At 31.7% G+C, this 21,001-nt stretch overlaps 1 protein-coding gene and 2 non-coding genes across 3 annotated transcripts in view; all 3 read right to left on the reverse strand.

The window, feature by feature from the left end:
• Positions 1 to 229: 229 nt before the first annotated feature.
• PIG-Z (phosphatidylinositol glycan anchor biosynthesis class Z) overlaps positions 230 to 21,001 on the reverse strand; it is a 52,339-nt gene continuing 31,567 nt past the window's right edge. Inside the window, exon 3 of the mRNA XM_072522960.1 lies at positions 230 to 1,480. Coding sequence (XP_072379061.1) covers positions 604 to 1,480 — 877 coding nt within the window. The 3' untranslated portion in view covers positions 230 to 603. The remainder of the gene's footprint in view (positions 1,481 to 21,001) is intronic.
• LOC140435327 (U5 spliceosomal RNA) lies at positions 11,972 to 12,089 on the reverse strand. The gene has a single exon (XR_011950135.1). It is a non-coding gene; the product is annotated as a U5 spliceosomal RNA (small nuclear RNA).
• Positions 12,996 to 13,113, reverse strand: LOC140435330 (U5 spliceosomal RNA). The gene has a single exon (XR_011950137.1). It is a non-coding gene; the product is annotated as a U5 spliceosomal RNA (small nuclear RNA).

Below are 21,001 nucleotides of genomic sequence, written 5' to 3' on the forward strand. Positions count from 1 at the left end.
TATACTATTAATTAAAAAGCACATCTAAAGAAGCACCCGAGTTTTATTTTGATTCCTCAGGGATAAAAGGGTATCCCCAGCATTATCTCCTTTTCACTGAATATTACTAGTACCCGTTATCATCTTTTTGGTTATACACATATATATATATATATATATATATATATATATATATATATATATATATATATATATATATATATATATGTATATATAATTAAGGAATTGATTAAAGGATGTAAAACCTGAACATGTTTGAAAGAATAATCAACGCCTACTTAATTGTATTGTGTTTAAAGCTTTTGAAAATTCATAAAATAAATTGATGATAAAACTTATATTAATTTGTAAATAAATGGACGGAAATTATACACTCAATGGATTAAACATAAATGAGGAAATATGAATTAAATTTTTGACTCAAGCATTTTATACTCGACCAAAGGTGTGACTTAAAACTTAGTAAACACATTGTGATATCGTAGTATATAATAAGCCTAAGAAACACAAAAACAAAAAGGAATACCAATATAAAGAAATGTAACAATCGCCCAAAGCTTACTCGTAATTTAGCCTGATTATAACATCAGACACGTCCTTATACTATGTATTATCGGAATGTAATGAGGTAACATTATTACTACTCTCAACTCGATACAAATTCAATGTAAAAAGACTTGATAACCAGTTGAAATATTGATCTAGAGGTAAGGGGATGCAATTTCCTCCATATATGGACTTCATAAAATCTAAGCAGTACATAGAGAAATTAGGAAAGGCTTCGAAACTTAAATGAGGGCTAAACCTTTTAAGCAGATGTAATTTTAAGTCTGTTTTTAATGAAACATACTCTAAATCATCTTCAAGGCTCCCTGAGATCAACAGATACGTTTTTTGTCTTTCATCGTTTTTCCCTAAATAAATTATAAGTTTTATTTTTTTCAGAATCAAGGAAAGGTCCTTAGAACCTTCTTCGTAAAGAAATACCCGTTTTTTCATTGTACGGTCCACTTGACCTCGTAGGTACAGTTGATATTGCGATTTTTGTAAGAAAAACGATTCAGGCAACGAATATATGTGACTAGTAACAATATGGTACTCAGTACTACTGTGTACAATCTCCATCTGGTGAGACAAATAATTTGTAGCTGAAAAAACTCCTCCTTGGTGAAGAAATCCATACAGCAATGTAAGAATTGTATTAAGCAGTAACCATGCCCAGAGAAGTATATAAGACTGCATTTTCTTCTTAACTTGTATTACAGATGGAACTTTTGGGGCTTCCACGAGATTATAATCCATTTCTGGCAAAACTGTTGTAGCATGAAGGTAGACTAACGGCACTATCAATGGAATTAAAAATCTTGGTTCTTGGTGTGGAAAAATGGACAACATCGCTAGAGGTACAATAAATGAAAGCGTCATTAAACATTTTATGCTTCGTACTGTTGGTAACAGGTTAAATTTCTTCAGGCAGCATCTAAAAGCATAATTAAAATATTAAAAAATCCAAGTTTAATGATGAATCTGCTACTATATACACTAATATATATATATATATATATATATATATATATATATATATATATATATATATATATATATATATATTTCAAATGATTTTTTCGACCGTACTGTTTTAAATATTGATTTAGAGTACTTATTATTTAGTTATTACCATAACTCCTTAATAAAATCAAACAAAAATATGTCATTTATTTAGATATGCCAGAAAAATTTAAATTTTCATTCTTATAGTTGTAAGTATTAAAATATTCATTTTGTTTACATATAATCATTAATTATTCTAATAAATTTACAGTTTTCTCCTGAAGAAGTCACAAAATCGTGACGAAATATTGAGACTGAACAAATAGAGTTTTATTTCCTGACCGATTGCTGATACTCTAAATCAATATATATATATATATATATATATATATATATATATATATATATATATATATATATATATATATATATATTGTTATGATATGTAAAATCGAGAAAAATATTGGTTTGTTTAAAATTATTTCAAAGTTCAAAAACATTAAAATAATTCAGATAAGTAGGATAATATCCAACAAACATTTCGGAGAAGGAAAGTTATTAAATCCTTGAATTACCTGTACCAAACAAAATGTAAGCTTTACATCAAATATTTCTTTGTAATACTTCAGTTGACCCGCATAAGTTTAAGTGAAACAAAAGACAAATTGAAACGGGTTTTTACAAATACATTAGTGCAGTAATTAAAGACAATAGAAGATATTTTAGAAAGAGGTTTTTGTTAGTTTTAAGAATTATAGAAAATAATATTTGTAAATAAGTTTTAGGAAATTTTATAATTATAGGTAAAAATTTGTTTGTTATCGAAATGAAAAAATGGGGAATTGTGACGAGTTTTGATTGGCGGAGATTGAAAAAGGTGGGATAAGGAAAGTTTAGCTAGATTGAGGAGAGAGAAAATATAGGCAGTTGGTTTCCAAGTCTTCAAGAAAGAACAGTGTTTGTTCTCTGTCGGTTCCCGAAATGTAGCAAGCAGTAGTGTTGAATGTTAGTGAGTTTTTGTGGAGTTAGTGTATCTGACAGAAGCTGAAACAACAAAATATTGTAAGTCATATTTCTCTACTTATATTCCAAGAGTCACTGTTCAGGCCAATGAGAGATTCAGTTTATCGTAAAGAGAAGATATTCCAAGAGTCAATTTTTCACTCGGGCCAACGAGAGATTCAGTTTATTGAGAGGAGAAAGGCTATCATAATTTGAATGATTTGTGCTTTTTGAAGGAGATCATTAAGGACGATATATATATATATATATATATATATATCGGTTTCAAAACGTCTTGCGTCGTTGTCCGATGCCTAATTTCCACGAATTTCTATCATTCCATTGTTCTTCGGTCAAGTCTCGGGAGCTCATTGCCTTTGTTATTCCCTCCTTCCATGTTCTTTTTGGTCTTCCTCGTTTCTTACGATTTGGTGGTATCCATTTCATGGCGATTTTTGGTAGTCTTGTTTCTGGCATTCTTTGAACATGGCCATACCATATAAGTTGTTTCCTTTCTATGTCTGTTGCCAGTGATCCATCTACCCCCATCCGATTTCTTATTTCATCGTTTCTAATTCTGTCTGCTCTAGATATTCGAAGTGATCGTCTAAATACATCCATTTCTGTTGCTTCGAGTTTTCTTTTATTGCTTTCTGTTAGTCTCCATGTCTCTGTACCATAGGTTAAGCTGGTTTTTATGAGAGATTCATATATATTGTATTTTCGTCTTTTACCAATTTCTGAGCTCCAAAGAACTCCGTTAAGGCATCCAATTGTTCTACGGGCCTGGGTTATTCGTTTTCTAATTTCCCTATTGTCTGTGCCTGTGGTGTCGAAATCAATTCCTAGGTAGGTATATTCAGTGCAGAATGCAATTTCGGTTGTGTCCATCTGAATGTTGGATAGTTCTGCGCCTATTGGGAGATATTTTGTTTTTTGTGTATTGAGTTCTAAACCCCACTTCTTGTATTCTTCCTGTAGTTTTCTGGCCATATATGTCAGGTCTTCTTTATCGTTGGCTATAAGGACTTGATCGTCTGCAAACTGTAGGGTATATAGGCAAGTTTATACCCTACATAGGCAAGTTTATTAAGGACGATATACTTGCAACAATCTGATGTAAGATTGCTGATTACATAGGGAGCGGTTGAGAGGAGATAATATAGTCTACAAGGAACAAGGATTTGGACCACTCATCATCAGAGAGAGATATTTTGTTTTCTGCAGTTTTTTCTTTTATTGATAACACAATTTTTACACTTAATTTAGAAAGGATATAAATATTTTGATTAGGAGAGTTAGAATAGTTCGGAATTTTGAGATTTCAATTAATATTGTTTGTACCATTAATTTTGATTGTTCACGTACGTAGAACAAAATTTTTGAGAATCATTATATGAGATTTGTTTATTGAAAACTTTTGAGTGTGAATTATTTCATTATTTTTATTTCAATATATAGTGTTAGATCATATGTGTTTTTTATTATTCCGGTATTCTCTGGACCTTACCTTTCACATGTAATAGCATAGATATTGAAGCACGAATTTAACCCTGAGATAAAAGAATTAAAAATTGTGATAGAGTCATAATCATATCATTTAAATAATTTTAATTAATCAAAAAAATTAATTAGCTAATAATTGCTTGGCGCACCAAGACTTTAAATATCACAATATATATATATATATATATATATATATATATATATATATATATATATATATATATATATATATATATATATATATATATATATATATATATTCTACTATTTATATATATATATATATATATTCTACTATTTATATACTACTATATACACTAGGGGGATTAAACGTTGGTATAGATATACGGAGGGGTTGTGATTTTGCTGGTAAGAGCAAACCATTAAAATCTCCGGTAAATGCCTAACAGATAGTGACGAATGGGTCACAGCTGATCTAAAAAGTCAGCCAGCTCTCCCAAATAATCCTACCTCCTACGTCTAAGGAGACATAAGTCGCGTATTCCCCGGTAATATATGGTGTATTATGGGAGTACGTTATGTATATAGCAGAAGGAGGAGGGTGAAAGGCGAGTTTCGGCGCCTTATAATCGGAACACACCAGCGGACCCTTACCAACCCGCACTGAGGTAGCGTGGTAAGAAACGCCTCCCAACCCCTAACATGAAAAACACATTCAAATCATGTCCCTTATTCTCCGTAGGCCCAAATGACCCTGAGCTGGGTAGCTTTCGGAATCAAGACAGGAGGGCAGAAGGTGCTAAGAATCTGCGGAGTCAACCGCTACCCAAATAAAACAGCAACGCTTTATATAGCGACATATAACTGCTGCTCGCCATCAAATCAATCCGGATTTGTATAACTGGAAAAAGAAACTGAAAATATAAAAATAGACGCCATAGGAATCAGCGAAATATGACGGAAAGATGAAGAGGTATTGGAATTAGCGTCAGGAAACACATTCTACTACCGAGGAATATCAACGGTCAGAACAGGCGGTATTGGATTCCTAATCAACAAGAAATGGAAACGAAAACTAGTAGAAATAACTAGTATCTCGGATAGAGTAGCTAGCTTAACCTTACAACTATCTAAGATATACAATATACAAATTATACAAATATACGTCCCAACGATTACTTACACTGATGAAGAAATAGAGGAACTCTACCTTAACATAACTGAAGCATTAAATAACAATAAAAGTCACTTCAAGTATTTAATTAGTGACTTTAATGCAAAAGTGGGAAAGAGAAACAGCAAGGAATAAGTCATGAAAAAGTTAGAGAAATTAAACGGGAGAAAGACTTGTTCACTTTGAACATTACCAAAACATGCCTATTGCAAATACATTCTTTAAGAAAAAATCTAACAGAAAATGGACTTGGGTAACACCAAATAGAACCACTAAGAACGAAATTAACTTCATTCTAACTAACAAGATTGCTACAATAAAAGAGATCAGTGTAATAAATAAATTTCAATCAGGCAACGACCATACACTAATTAAAGCAAAAATTTTCTAGATCTGAAACTAGAAGGAATAAAATTAATCACTAAACTAGCATTAACCGGTATAAATATTAACAGTCTAAAAGAAAACTCCAAGGTCCCAAAGGCCAATTGATGAAAAATTACATGACCAAATCGATAGCTCTCAATTAATGGAAATCATCCTTGATAGTGCCAATGAAATCGGAGACACGCAACAACAAACTGAACATAGAAAACTGTCTGATAAAACCAAAATAATGCTAAAATAAAGACGGGAAATGAACGCAAGTAGCAACATACAGATAATACAATACACAGAAGTTTGTAAGACAATAAGGAACAGTATTAAAAAAGACATAAGAAAATACAGTGAAAGACTGAAAATGCAATCGAAAACAGAAAAAAACTATAAGAAAACAAGAAAAGCATTAATCATTGGGAAGAAGCAAATCGTTGCTATAACAAACGAAAACGCCATAATTACAGACAGAAATGAAATAATGCAACTCGTGACTAAATTCTACAGTGAACTATACAAAGCCTCTGAAACACTTGAAGAAGCAATCAGTAACCAAGAAGATGTACCAGAAGTCCTTCCGGAAGAAGTAGAATCGACAAAAACAAAAATGAAAAGCGGTAAAGCCACTGGAATAGATGGCATAACAATGGAACTGCTTAAATGCGTTGGCAAAAAAACCTGCAAAATCTTAGCAGGCATATTTACAAACTGACTAAGATCAAGATGCATACCAGGCCACTAAAATATAGCAAACGTAATTCTCATTAATAAGAAAAGTAGCAAAGAGGATATCAAAAACTACAGACCTATGTCTACTACCAACCATATACAAGATATTCACAAAGATCATCAACAACAGATTAACAAATGCATTAAATGCTGCACAGTCAAAAGAGCAAGCTGGTTTCAGAAGTGAATTCAGTACCCTGGATAATATCCATACGCATCGAGAACTAATGAGTAGAGCTCAAGAATATGAAATACCACTAACATTAACCTTCATATATTTCGAGAAGGCTTTCGATTCCATATATATATATATATATATATATATATATATATATATATATATATATATATATATATATATATATATCATCATCATCATGCAACCTCTTCTGTCCACTGCTGGACATAGGTCTCTCCCATTTTTCGCCACTCTTCACGGTTCTGTGCTTCTTGTTGCCATTTCTTGGATATTCGTCCAATGTCGTCCATCCAGCGTGTTGGTGGTCGTCCTCTGCTGCGTTTATCTTCTCTTAGGCACCAGTCAATTAGTTTTCTGGTCCATCTTGTGTCTTTCAGTCTCGCTATGTGACCTGCCCAATTCCATTTCAGCTTGGCTATACGTTCGACAACATCACTGATACCTGTTCTTTTCCTTAAGTCTTGATTCCTTATTTTGTCTTTTTTTGTCACGCCGAGAATTGATCTTTCCATGCGCCTTTGTGCCACTCGCATTTTTAGTGTTGTTGTTTTTGTGAGCGTGAGAGTTTCTGCTCCGTATGTCATAATAGGAAGAACGCATTGGTCAAATGTCTTCCGTTACATAGCTATTGGGATGTTGCTCTTAAAGATGTCTCTTAGTGAACCATACGCCGCCCAAGCAAGTGTTATTCGTCGTTGAAATTCGCAGGTCTGGTTGTCCTTACCTATTCTGATTTCATGACCAAGATATATGTACTTTTCTGTCAATTCTACCACTTGATTTTGGATGATTAGGTGTTCGCTGGGAACTAAATTTGTCATAAATTTGGTCTTACTGATGTTCATTTTTAGACCTATTGTTGAAGATACGTTTTCTAATTCCTGTACCATTTGTTGTGCTTCACCCAGATCTTCGGTAATAAGTACATGTCTTTGACAAAACGCAGATGATTGAGCATTTCTCCATCTATTTTTATTCCTCTATTTTCCCACTTTAGCATTTTAAAGGCGTATTCGAGGACCGTTATAAATAATTTAGGTGAGAGAGTGTCGCCCTGTCCCACACCTCGCTTGATATGAATTTCTCTGGTGGTATCATGTAGTTTTACACGCATTGTGGCGTTTTGGTATAATGTTTGTACTAGCTTTGTGAGCCGGTAATCTATTCTACTATTGTTCAGAGCAGTTATAATGCTGTCTAATTCCACAGTGTCGAAGGCTTTGTGAAAGTCTACGAAGATAAGTACCAGTGGTCTGTTATATTCTAGCGACTTTTCTATTAAGGTTTTTACTGTTTGCAGGTGATCGTTTGTTCCGAATTTTGAGCGGAAGCCAGCTTGTTGTCGGGGCTGGTAGAAATCTAACTTTTTCTCTAGTCTTGTCGTAATTATTCGGGTAAATATTTTATAGATGTGGTTCAATAGGCTGATTGGCCTATAGTTTTCTAGGTGCGCCTTGTCTCCTTTGTTGTGTAGTAAAATTGTTACTGCATTGTTCCATGTTTTTGGTATGCAACAATCTGTTAAACAAAGGTTAAACAACATTTTTATTTGGTTGAGAAGGGCACGTCCGCCCATCTTTATAGCTTCTATTACGACTCCATCTTCTTCTGGCGCTTTGTTGTTTTTCATCTTTTTCATTGCGTCCTGGATTTCGCTTAGTGTGATCTCTGGCATGAGCTCTGAACCCTGGTTGATAATTTTACGTGATGCGGCGGCTTCCAAGTTCTATATATCCCAAGGCAGTAATAGAAGCTTTGACCAATCAACCGTACATAGAGACTTTAGCATATATATATATATATATATATATATATATATATATATATATATATATATATATATATATATATATATATATATATAGAAAAGAAAAGAAATTTAATCTTTGCAGATTAGTTAAATAGTAAACTCATTATATATATATATATATATATATATATATATATATAAACAAGCAAACCCTAAGGTAAAAATTTATTAAAACACTCCAGAACACACATCTTTCTGATTGTTAATAATCCTGCAGAACAACAAGAACTTATAAGCGACCTAAATGCAGCTAGCAATGAAGATGGCCTAAAAGTGAACTTGACAAAAACAAAAACTATGTACAACGAGCTAGTAGATGTCCAAGATGTAATAACAAACGACACTGCATTTGAGACAGTAGACGAGGATGTATACCTGGGCCAATTAATACATAAATCTGGTTCCTTACTCCCACTGCAACTTCACCTGAAGAAAAAAGCATTCGATCAGTGTATACTACCAATCATGACATACGGCTGCGAAACTTGGACACTAAAGAAAGTCAAACTCACTCAAAAATGAATGGGGCGATACCTGCTTGGTATAACAAAGAAAGATAAAAAAAATAGAACGGATCAGACAAAACCAAGGTCACTGATATAATCTACAGCATTAAATGTTTAAAATAGCAGTCGGTGGGTCATTTAGCGAAAAGAACTTACAATAGATGGTCCACTAGAACACACTGTGGTATCCAAGAGGCATCAAGAGACCAAGAAGATTATTATTAGACAATCGTGGGCAGAAATGAAGAACGACTATGTAAGGGAGGCTGCTCCATAATCAGTAGAATATGATGAGAATGATTATGATGATATATACTACTATAATTGTGATATACTACTCTAATTGTGAATTACATTAGAGAAAGTCTTTTCATTATTATGGTTTGAAAAGATTTGAAGACATTTGATGCCTGAATTACTTTTCTATTATGCCTCATGTTCTGCGCAGTTTAGCCAAAACACCACCAATGTAACCAAACTGCAGTATTATACCATACCCGCTTGCATTATTCTGGGGGCCAGAATCCCTACTGTAAGGACTGTCCTATAAGCCAAAGTAATGATCCCATATTCCGCCACACATTTTATATGCAACACGGGAACTTTTCGAACTGGGTGATGATCATTTTGGCATTGATAAAAACCTAATAATCTTAACCTATGTTTTCCTATTTGGTCATCAATTGGTGCCACCCCTAGACTTCTCCTAATATATCCACTTTTAATTTCATCACATTCACATATTCATTTTCTTATACTCATATGCTTTCTTAAGATCAATGAACAACATATGAGCGTTTATTTTTTTATTCATATATTTTCCCATCAGCTACCTTATATTAAAAATAGCTTCCGTTGCTTGCAGATTTTAGGTTTCTTCTCGAATCCGTCTATCAATTATTCTCTCTCTCTCTCTCTCTCTCTCTCTCTCTCTCTCTCTCTCTCTCTCTCTCTCTCTCTCTCTCTTTCTCATATTTTCATAATGTGATTAAGTAGTTTTATGGTTCTTTAGTTTGTGCATTGTTAAAAATATTGTTTGTTTTTGTAAAAAAGTGTTAATATGCAGCTTCTATATTCGTCTGTCATTTTTGTCAGTTCTGTAATTCTTTTAAACAAACCTTTTAGTTTGTTGTTTAGCTATAATAAATAAATTTATTATTTAGCTCTATATATAGTTTTTTCTTTCCTTTTATTTGTTTTCGAACTTTTTTTGATCACCACGTTTCTTGATTTTCAAACTTCTCTCCTTTTTCTATTATTTTTGTTCTGAATAAACCTTTTAACATCCCAATTTGATTTTTTGTGGTTCTCTCCGATATTTTGGTTTTGTTTTACTTCTTACTTCCACACCCCTTTCTAAAATAGGTTGTTACAGTCCTTAAATTCGCGTATATACTCTTTTCTTGGCATGAAATTGTCTATTTGGGAATGATATTGTCCATTTATGTATCAAATCAATAATTTTCTTCAGTTATGAGATCTAATGCGCCAGTAAACTTTGCCCATCGAGTTAGAATAGTATTTATAAATTGAATCAAGCATACGTTTGATCAGTCAGGATTAGATAATCATACAGCATTATTAATAAAAGCGGTAGCGGAAAATAGGAATAGGAATAGCGGATAAAAATGTTTATTATCTAATTAAAAATAAAAGATGATAAGTTGAAAGTATAAGACATCAGAGTAATGTGATTGTCCTGTTTAAGGGCCAGTAAATATTTTGCAGAGTTGTACTCTGAAGTCATATGCATTCTAAATATTTGTTATGTTTTACTATAGAGCGTTCCACGTTAAGAAAATAACATTGCGAAGATAGGGCCATGTATTTCTTATGGACGATAGAAGCGCAGCGATGCCACGATGAACACAAGCACGATTCAGGGTTGTATAATTTTTATTTTCGTTTTCACAGACACAATTTAAATAATTGTTTTTTGACGTAATTGACCAAAAGTGTCCATTCGAAACAAGAGATGAAAAGTAGGGAAAACGATTTTAATTAAATAAATAATATTTACAGAAGATAATTTTATTTTATCTTATTTTAATTATAGTAACGACAGTTTATTTTTGTTTTTCGGTAAGAATATCATATACCATGAATCATAGAAATCAGTAGAAAATATTGCTTAGTTAAATCATGCACTTTGCTGGCTATTAAAGATTTAAAAGCAAATAAACGGACCGCTTGGAATGCATATAATATCTAATTACTAATTGCAACTTAAAATAATACGGTGTGCGTATGTCAGCGATTTTATGTCGTTCTCTGAGACTACATAATGATAATAAGGCTTTGTGGTTCTTCAGTTGTTATTCTGACTTTACAGTTAAATGTTAATTGAAAATGGAAATTCGAAAAATATATCGACAATCTAGTAAACCGCATGCCTGAGAGTTTTGGCAACACTGATCTCCATAAGCCTAATGTTATTTTCTTAACGTAAAACGCTATATAAATAATATTTATTTTACGTTTTATTTCTCCTTTAAAACAATGTGCATCTTATCTTTCCTACATTTCTTATACTCGCGCAGTATGTGAAGTTTCTGTAGATCACATGATTTTTTAATATCTACCCAATTGCAACCATTTTAATTTTGATTGAATAAATCGTAATTTATTAAAAATGTATTGCACTTTTTTAGATTATGTAATCTTATGAATAACTAGTCATAATTTTATTGTTTAGTAGTTTTAATATTATTGAGTCCGGCCCTGATCCCACCGCCATATTTGTATGATCGATGATCGTTAATCACACCTGAGGCCGTTTTGAATACACACGACACGTTAATATGCTCATAGCTTGATGACTTTTTCTCATCCTGCAATTCTTCCTACTGAACAACTGGAGATATTTATTAACGTACATAACTGTTTCAATAAATGACTACCTGTTCCTGTTTGTTATGTTACTCGGTTTTTGGTTAAGAAGTAAAATTCATTATCGTGGTTCCTCACATAATATGTGGAATTAATTCTTCACTTGCAATCTAAACTTACGGATTTACGGAACTTAATAAAAAAAGAATGCTTCATTAGGATACTGTGACGGAAGACCAACACACGAAGACGGAATAGACGTGATAGTCTGATAGTGAAAACCTTTATAACTAACTAAATATAAATTTTTGTTTTATTAAATTAAAAGCCCAACTATAGTTAGGCTCAAAAAATTGGTTATAGACTCATTTGAGTTGCTCCCCTCCACGGAAATCTTTAGTAAAAGGCGAAAGATTTATTCGCTCTGAAGGGAAACCAGAGTGACAATAAAATTGAAGGGAGGGTGTTTTACCCGAAAGAATTAGTTGATAGCACGCGGTACGTAGCTGGCGACATCTATTAATAGAGAGCGCAAAAAATTCGGTGTTTATTCGTTACTTATGAACAAGCATAATATCAATAATGTAAAAGACTTACGCGAACAATTCTTTGCCACTTTCCCTTGTACTGAGTGGCAAAGCCAATGTAACCATGCAAAAAATGTGAGGAAGAATTTTTGGTTCAACTAGCAACAATGGAAAATTTTGTCATAACTTTAAGAGACAGTGATTCAGAATGGAATTTTTGTGATGATGAAGACTCAGAATTTATTTTATCAAACATATATAAAGTATAGCATACTAAACTAAATACCTAATTACTAAATATATTAAAAATGTCATTAATAAAATAAATAAATATATGTTATTTAAAATATGATATAATAAAAACTAATAAAAAAGTTATAATAAAAACACGTCATAATTATCTATTCTTTGGTAAGGATTATATTTTAATCAAATCATTATTTTTGTTTTTCTTCTAAGCCGAGCTCTTTATCAAGAATAGTTTTTTTTTTGTAAAATGTAAGATAAACCTTTCTTCATTTGTATATAATATTTTGGGACACACTGTATATTATACCTCACCAAAAATCACTGCCTTATCCTTTTTTAAGTCATTAAATTGTTGTGTAAATTATTTGAAACTCATTTTTTCATATATCAAACTAAACATACCCAATATTGTGATCATCCACATAATTATTAACAACATAACATTGTAAAATTTTTAATAACTATAGTAGTATGTTGTCATCTGTGGTATAGTGATTAGTGATAGTCTGATAGTGTAAGTGTAAGCTATAAACCTTTATAACTATATATAAATTTCTGTTTTAATTAAATTAAAAGCCCAACTATAGTTAGGCACAAAAAATTGGTTATAGACTCATTTGAGTTGCTCCCCTCCACGGAAATCTTTAGTAAAAGGCGAAAGATTTATTCGCTCTGAAGGGAAACCAGAGTAACGATAAAATTTAAGGGAGGGAGTTTTACCAGAAAGAATTAGTTGGTAGCACGCGGTACGTAGCTGGCGACATCTATTAATAGAGAGCGCAAAAAATTCGGTATTTATTCGTTACTTATAACATTGTTTAAATAGGACTAGTTAGACAATCCTTATGGAACAAACGTTTGATTTTTATTCTGCCGTCACATGGCGGCCTCTAGTCATAAATTTAAAAAACTATTAACAGAAACTTAATTCTCTGCAGGATTCTATTCGAGTATATTTTTGCCTGTCTTCTAACTAAGGCAAACCTGTACACGGATGCCAGATTGTGAAGAAAATATAAAACTTTAATAAAATGCTTATTGTTATTATCGTTGTATGCGTCTAGTGAAAGATAACTTGACTATTTCGAGCGAATATGTCAAATTGTTTTTATACTTTGAGACTTGCTAAATCTAAATCGGTTAGTAATCTATTTATATGAAGTAGGTAAATGCTACCTTTTTTAAATTTTGATTAGTTTACCAGATATTTAATTTGGTTATATGATTTGCTAGAAAAGGATTAAATATTTAATTGAAATATACTCGATTGCTATCGTCTTAGAACACTAATGCAGAGGTTTATTTTTTAGTCAAGACTTAAGTTTTATCATTGTTTAAAAAAGAAAATCTTTTTAAACAATGGTTTTATGTATGTTTTGAGAAAATTAAATTTTCAATCTTTTAATCTTTAAAATGACGTTTGAAAATATAGTAAATTTATAGGTATGGTTTTTTGATAATGCTTTAGAAACAAATAAACACATCGATATGCCACAACAAGAGGCAACACATATTTAGGGAAAAATTAATCTATGTGTTGCGATAAAAGGAATAATAAAACAACACTTTAATAAATAGTATCCTTTATTTTATTTATTTATGTATTTTATGATATAAACACCATTTTTGTATTTCTGTTTACATAAATGAGAATGCTTTTTTCAATCAACTCGCCCGATTTGAGCTGTTTATTAATGAAATAATTTTAAATTACAAAGTGATAGATATTGCAAAAATTAAATTCGCATTATTTTAATAGTTATATACCACTTATCAAAATTCTAATATCTACACATAGACAATATTAACGAAATAATAATTCAAGATAAAAAAAAAACAAAACAAAATTGTTTACATTAATAGTTATAGAAATTGATTGTAACATTGTTTTCATGAACTAAAATAAGCAATGTATGTATTGCGAAACACTATTGGCACTGGTTGAGGTTGTTTTGCTATCGAATACGTATAAAAAACGCGTGGTGTCGTTAACAAACCTTCCTCTTCTACCTCACTATATTTTTTTGGTTTGCATTTAGATATTTTTGGACAAAATGCTTACTGCAAAGAAATTTTTTTTTAAATCGGGTAGCTCCAGACTTTCCAATGCAGCATTACCTACAACAATATTATTATTAACACAACTTAAAAAAAGCAACTTTCTGCACAATAAAGTAAAAAAACAATTTAAGTTCTGTATTCAAAATATAAATAACTTCGCAGTTGTGCCAATATATATGTTTATATATATATATATATATATATATATATATATATATATATATATATATATATATATATATATATATATATATGTATAAGAGTAAGAAAAAAGAAATTTTTTAGATAGGAAAAAAAAAAGATACCATAGGACTATCAGAAACTAGTCCTATGGGATCTAGTCTTTCACCCATTCTAAGTAGCTATGTCATGGATGATGTTATCAGTGATTGTGATTGTATCAACAATTGCACTTTTTTCATTCCTTTTTTTTAAAGATATGTAGATGATTTAGTTTTGGCACTTCGTAAACACAAAATTATTGAAATAGTCAACATTTTCAAGTATCATAATCAACATATACAATTTACAGTTGAGGAAGAGATAGACAATTCTCTAGTTCCTTAGAGTAGGTTTCTCAAGTCCAGTGCTTTATACAGGCTGGTGAATTGTTTGCAGTTGGTAAGTTTGGTATGGTTGATTCGTAGTCTTGTAATAGTCGATGCTTCTCTCATAGTTATGAAGTCTAGGGAGAGATGACCAATAAAAGATTGAAGTTTATGAAAAGTTGTTTTGCTCTTTTGTTCTAAGTTTTGTCAAGTATCCTCTACCGACTTTTTTAAAACGAATTTCGAGATTCGTTAACTAGTTGAATTGGCATGGTTGGTAGCTTCTTTGGCACAATGATCTGCTGTTTTATTACCAGTAATTCCGGTGTGAGAAGGCAGCCATATGAGAGAGACTGTTACATCGTAAGCAGAGAGATTTTGGTATTATGTCATGAATGTTTTGAACTAATAGGTGCTCAGTGAAAATTGTATTGACTAAATGGATATATGAAAGTTAATTTGAACAAATAGTTTAGAACAAAGGTTAGAAGATTCAAGTTTGTTAAAAATAGTGGGTGAGGTATATATTGAAGGGAGATCTTTAGCCCAGAGGGAAGTAAAGGTAGAGGAAATGAACTAGTCAGAAAAAGGTCAATATTTTTAAGTAGTGGACAAATTAATTGAGGTATAGGTTTTATGATAAGGTGTTGGTTATTGTTAGTGGAAGAAGACGGCACTGTGGCAATTAGGGAATGAACGGGATTAAATGGATTTGCGGATGTTGATGCAGCATACGAAAGTAGAAGTGATTATCGTCTTGGGTGGAGAAAGTTCATTAGATTCACGGTATACACTCTCAATAGGACTAAAGCGAAAAGCGCTCAGAAGTAGTTTTATTGGCACCCCATTGAAGATGACTGGGGGTTTTAAAAATGTTCAACCTTTTAAAACAATTGATTTTAAGTTTAGAGATTTGATGTTTTCAATTTAATCTGGAGTCAAACATAAAACCGAGAATTTTACAATAATTAACAACAGAAAGTAGAGAATTGGTAAATAAAATTTGGGGCAAGGGAGTGGAAATCCCTATGGGAAATTTTATTAATTTGGTTTTGCTCTCAGAGAGTGATAATCTTAGTTCGTTAGATTTACTACACTTTGTATAAGTTTATATGAGGTTGAGACAGATTTAACATGGCAGTAAATGATTAGGTCATCAGCGTATTGAACATATTTGATGGGAGGCAAATTTCGTTGATGGCAAGAATGAATAAAGTTAAACTTAATACAGATTCTAAAGGGACACCTTAATTTTGAGGAAGAGATTGAAAAAGTTTACCCTTGGCAAGGACTTTAAAGATTCTTTCAATTGGATATTTTTTTACAAATGAGAAAATATTACAATTTAAATTATAGTGGGAGATTTTGTCAATGATTGCTTTTCTGGAGATTAAATAAAATGCCCCTTCAATGTTAAGTACAGTTGCTACGACATCTTGTTGATTATAGATTGCTTAAGAAATGTGTGTGTACAAAAAGGGTGTACATATGTGAAATTATGAATATAATTTCGGTGTATGAGGACTGTATTACATAGGGCTGGTTCAAATAAATTAGGATATGTGGCAAAAGGTTATACAGACTATATCAAATTAATTTTATATAAAGTCTTACCAATTCTTCTGCTGCACATATACACACTCGCGGTATTTAGAGGCTTTCAGTCGCGGTTGTTCTTCATACGGGGAAACTGTCCGGTTACCGGTTTCTGAAGACGTGTTTCGCGGTACTAACACTTAGATCACGATATAGAGCACATTTTTCGTCTGTACACGATTAAAATAGTATTTTCGGTATTTTTCGCGTAACTACATGCGAGGGAGTTAGAGTGGAGAAAAAGCGCGGTAAGTCTGTACCAAGCGATAGATAGCGATAGAGAGATTATACGTCTGAATAATAGGACTCAGCAGACGAAAGAGAGGACGACTGTTTCTAGCAACAGTCAGCAGTCAAGTGTACAACTGTCTGTATTTCTAATGGAGTGGGGTTAAAATGTGAGTAGGAAGGGTTGGAGAACGGGAAATAATGGTAAAATTGTGGTAGAATGGTAGCTAGTAATACAGCGAAAAAATGACATGTCATGAAGACAAAAACGATTTGTCTTCATGACATAACCCGTTTGTGTTCGTTTGTTCTTTGTAATGATCTTTCTTTTATCTTAGTATAGATTAGGACAAGATCTTTCATTAACGATTGTCAGCGGTATGTCAGTGGTAAATTTACTGGCTTCATTTAGAGGGTCGTTGGTGCCTAAGGAATTTTCGAGAAATTTTTCAAAATTATTCTAGAAAACCCTAATTTTTGTGTTTTTATAGGATTTGAGTGCAGCTTTTAGTTCGAAATAGTTTATACGAGAGTTAGGATAATTGGTATCTTGTGAAACTGAGGATGAATAATGAAAGGGCGAAGGAAGAAAAGAGTATATATGGTTAGGTTCAGATTTGTTGCAAAACTTTTCTTTTAAATTTTCTGCCAGAATCTTGGCTGTCTCTTAATTGTCAAGGATAACCTTTCGATTAAAAAAGAGATTGGAGATTTTAAGGTTATTTTTTATTAACAATTTCTTTTCCACACTGGGCTAGTATTTGAAGTACATAAAGTTTTCTTACTTAATTAAATATCGTGTCTAAATTTGGCAAAAGATGAAGTAAAAATATACAGAGAGCAGAAAAAATGAATAAATGCGAGAGAAATAGAGAAATTCTATTCATCATGTATGCTGTGATTAGATTTGACATCAGATTTATCAGAGGATGCACTTATATATACTCTTGTAAGTCGGAGGTAGGCTGTTCTTTTAACTTTTTTAAGATTCTAGTAATACGGTTTTTAGTGATCTTTTCCTTGTACCTATGTAGAGCTGCAATAAGTCCTTTTGAATACCATCTATGTTGGAGGATTTCTAAGCTTCTTGTAGTGGGGTGATACATACAAAATAGTTCTCAAGAAATGTAATAAGTTGCGTGGAATTGAGTGTAAAATTAGTCGGATTAACTTTGTAAATCATTTTTATAGCGGAAATATAATATCCGATTATATAATTTCGATACCACCACTTTGGGTGGTATCGAAAATGCCGAAGGAGGAAAAGAACTTAATAGAGCAAGAATACCGAATGAAGATAGAATGGTAGGAGTATCAGGAGGACTGTCATTGAAGTTCCCCTTTTTTGTCCTACTGCCAACATGGGCTTTGAATTAGTACGACGAGGGATGGATAAATCCATAATGGCAGCCAGGATGGGTATGTAGTTAACGGAGATGGACTCAATTTCCGAAGATAGAAATTCTTTTGATGAAGTTAAGGATTTAGGATTAAGGACTCATTAGAGTCAGCTGAAAATGAAAAAGAGGGAGGAGCATTAGCTGCAATGAGTGTGTGAACTGGTCAACTGGTGACTTTGCAATCATACCCCACGGTACGACCCGTAAGCTTACAAAGAAAACACTATAGTCTGTCAGAGAATAAAAATATTTTAAAGGATGTATTTTCATGGTTAATTAACAGAGAGAATTGCACTTCGAAGTTCACCTTGTCAGAGATTACAAATGTTACCCTAGGAAAACTCCTGATAATATGCCTATTGATCATCTGATGTTCCGTATTTTTTAGGGACGTCTCGATTAGTGAATGCGGAATGGAAGGAGATACATTTGAAATAAGGATTCTTTTGGTCGCAGAAAGAAGCCTGCAGATAAAGATGACGGTGAAATTAATTATGACGTTCGGTGTATTAGTTGATCAACGATGTCGGTAGAAGTGAGGAAAATGCGGATTCGATTATTCGAAATGCGAGATGTAAAAGTAATATTTTTTGGATAAACCATTTCACCAATTTCTATAATATATTTAAATAAAACAGTATTCAAAATGGAGTGCATGACAATAACTTGTTCCCTTTTAGGAAACGAACGGGGAGGAGGTCTAGAGACTGCGGCAACGACATATGATTTTGGGTTGGAATTGAAGCTGTTTTGTGTAAATGTAAATATTTAATTGCTGTTCATGATGTGTAGTCCTGGTCACCCAGACCGTAACACAATACCTAAATGTGAGTACCTAATGGACCCTCTCCCAAACTGGAAAGAAAGAAAAAAGGATCTCACCTATTTCTTGGGATTTTCACTGGTTTTCTTAAATTACACCAATATAGCCGCAATTAAATTTGACTATTGAAATATAAAACCAAATTTGATACTTGTTTTCTTATCACATTGTGATTAAAGAACTTCGCTTCGTATTGTTAATTCGTCGATGAATTACTTTATCTGTTTAACACTGTTTAAATCTTTAAAATCCGTGAGGAACTTTAAAAAGGGTGTTTAACCTTTGACAGTTATTTGACGTTTTTTAAATCGATTATTTGAAGCTTTATTTTTAAACTTCAACATTTTATTAAAAAAACAGTTTGAAAAAGTGCTTTTTAGCTTCTAAACATTTATACTACTTTTGATATTTTTCATGTCATACGGCTGTACGTAGGCTCAATGAAAAGCTGGTGTAAAAGTACAATTAAAAAAACAGAAATTTCCATAACCAATAACAAGAAACAAGCTGAGATATTGCAGCGGACAGATCTCCCTTGCATTTTTCTGTGGCGATATTTTACGATTACCATTATTTTAATGTTTCAAAACTAATTTACTTCTTCACTGTGTATGCCATTTATAAATCGAATTATAAAATTTAGATATTCTTTTACAATGTGTTCAATTTTCAGCCTTAATGTCAATAAACAATGAAAAAATTTGCAATTTCTTAAACAAGAAAAAAAAAAATGCTATTTGATTTCCTTTGGGCAATAGAAGGTTTTGGTTTTCTTTAAATGTTTAGCTTTATATTGAGCCTAGATACAAGTGTAACACATAAAAAAGTCAAAGTTATTAGAAATTTTTATATGCTAAAAATTTCTTCAAACTGATATTTAAAAACAAATTTAATATAATCTTGATGTTTGTTTTTAATAATTTAAAACGAAGCCATAAAAATCGATTTCTATTTACAAAATAACCCTAGAGTGACTGTTTGGATAAGTACAGTTTTTTAAATAATCGGACTCCTGGATAAACAAATTGAATAACTCATAAACTGTATGGTCGTTCTGTATGATATTTAGCACCCTTTAAAAACTCATTAACTGCCATAATTTTAAATAGTTGTATTACATATCGTTATGCAAAAAAGAAAGTTATTTATATGTATATTATTTATATTTATATTAACATTTATAAATTTTACTTTAAAAATAAGGGTTTTTAAATTATCTCGGTCAATTCTTTATGTATTTTAATTATAAAAATCTCAATATTAGAGAACATTTTATGATCTATAACTTTTATTTTAATCATATATCTCTAACATGAATAAGAAACGTTTTATACGTATACACTTTTTTCACTTTTTACGATTGTTTAATAAAAAATCAAAGCAAAATTAGCTGTAGTCTTCACATAATTGTCATGAGCTACCCCTCATATACCTTTTAGAGACTTTAAATATATGTTTAAGATTTTTTCACCTTTTATTAGAGTTGTAGATCATAAAAAGTTATGTAATTTTTGAGAGTATCCAAATTAAAATACATGAAACTATTAACCGAAATAGTTGCAAAAAAAACCTTATTTTTGCAGTTATTTATAAATTATAATAACTCTTTTTTTGCGCAAAGACATGTAACATAGCTCCTGGAAATTATGGAAATGAATAAGTTATTAAAGTGCGCTAAATATCAATCAGAGCAAATAGCTTATAGGTTATTTATTCTGTTTATAAACATTTAAAATAACGTTGATATTGTTTATGCCACAAACTTATTTAGATGCTTATGAAAAACTGGTGAAAAACACACTTTCTAAAAAAAAATAGAATCTTCTATGACCATTACTAGGCAAGAGAGCATTTTATATTTAAAACCAAAGCATTTTATTCTTAAAATCATACTTCCATTGTCTATCAACAGTAAGAGCTGAAA

This window comes from Diabrotica undecimpunctata, chromosome 2 (genome assembly GCF_040954645.1).
Source record: "Diabrotica undecimpunctata isolate CICGRU chromosome 2, icDiaUnde3, whole genome shotgun sequence".
Lineage (NCBI taxonomy): Eukaryota > Metazoa > Arthropoda > Insecta > Coleoptera > Chrysomelidae > Diabrotica > Diabrotica undecimpunctata.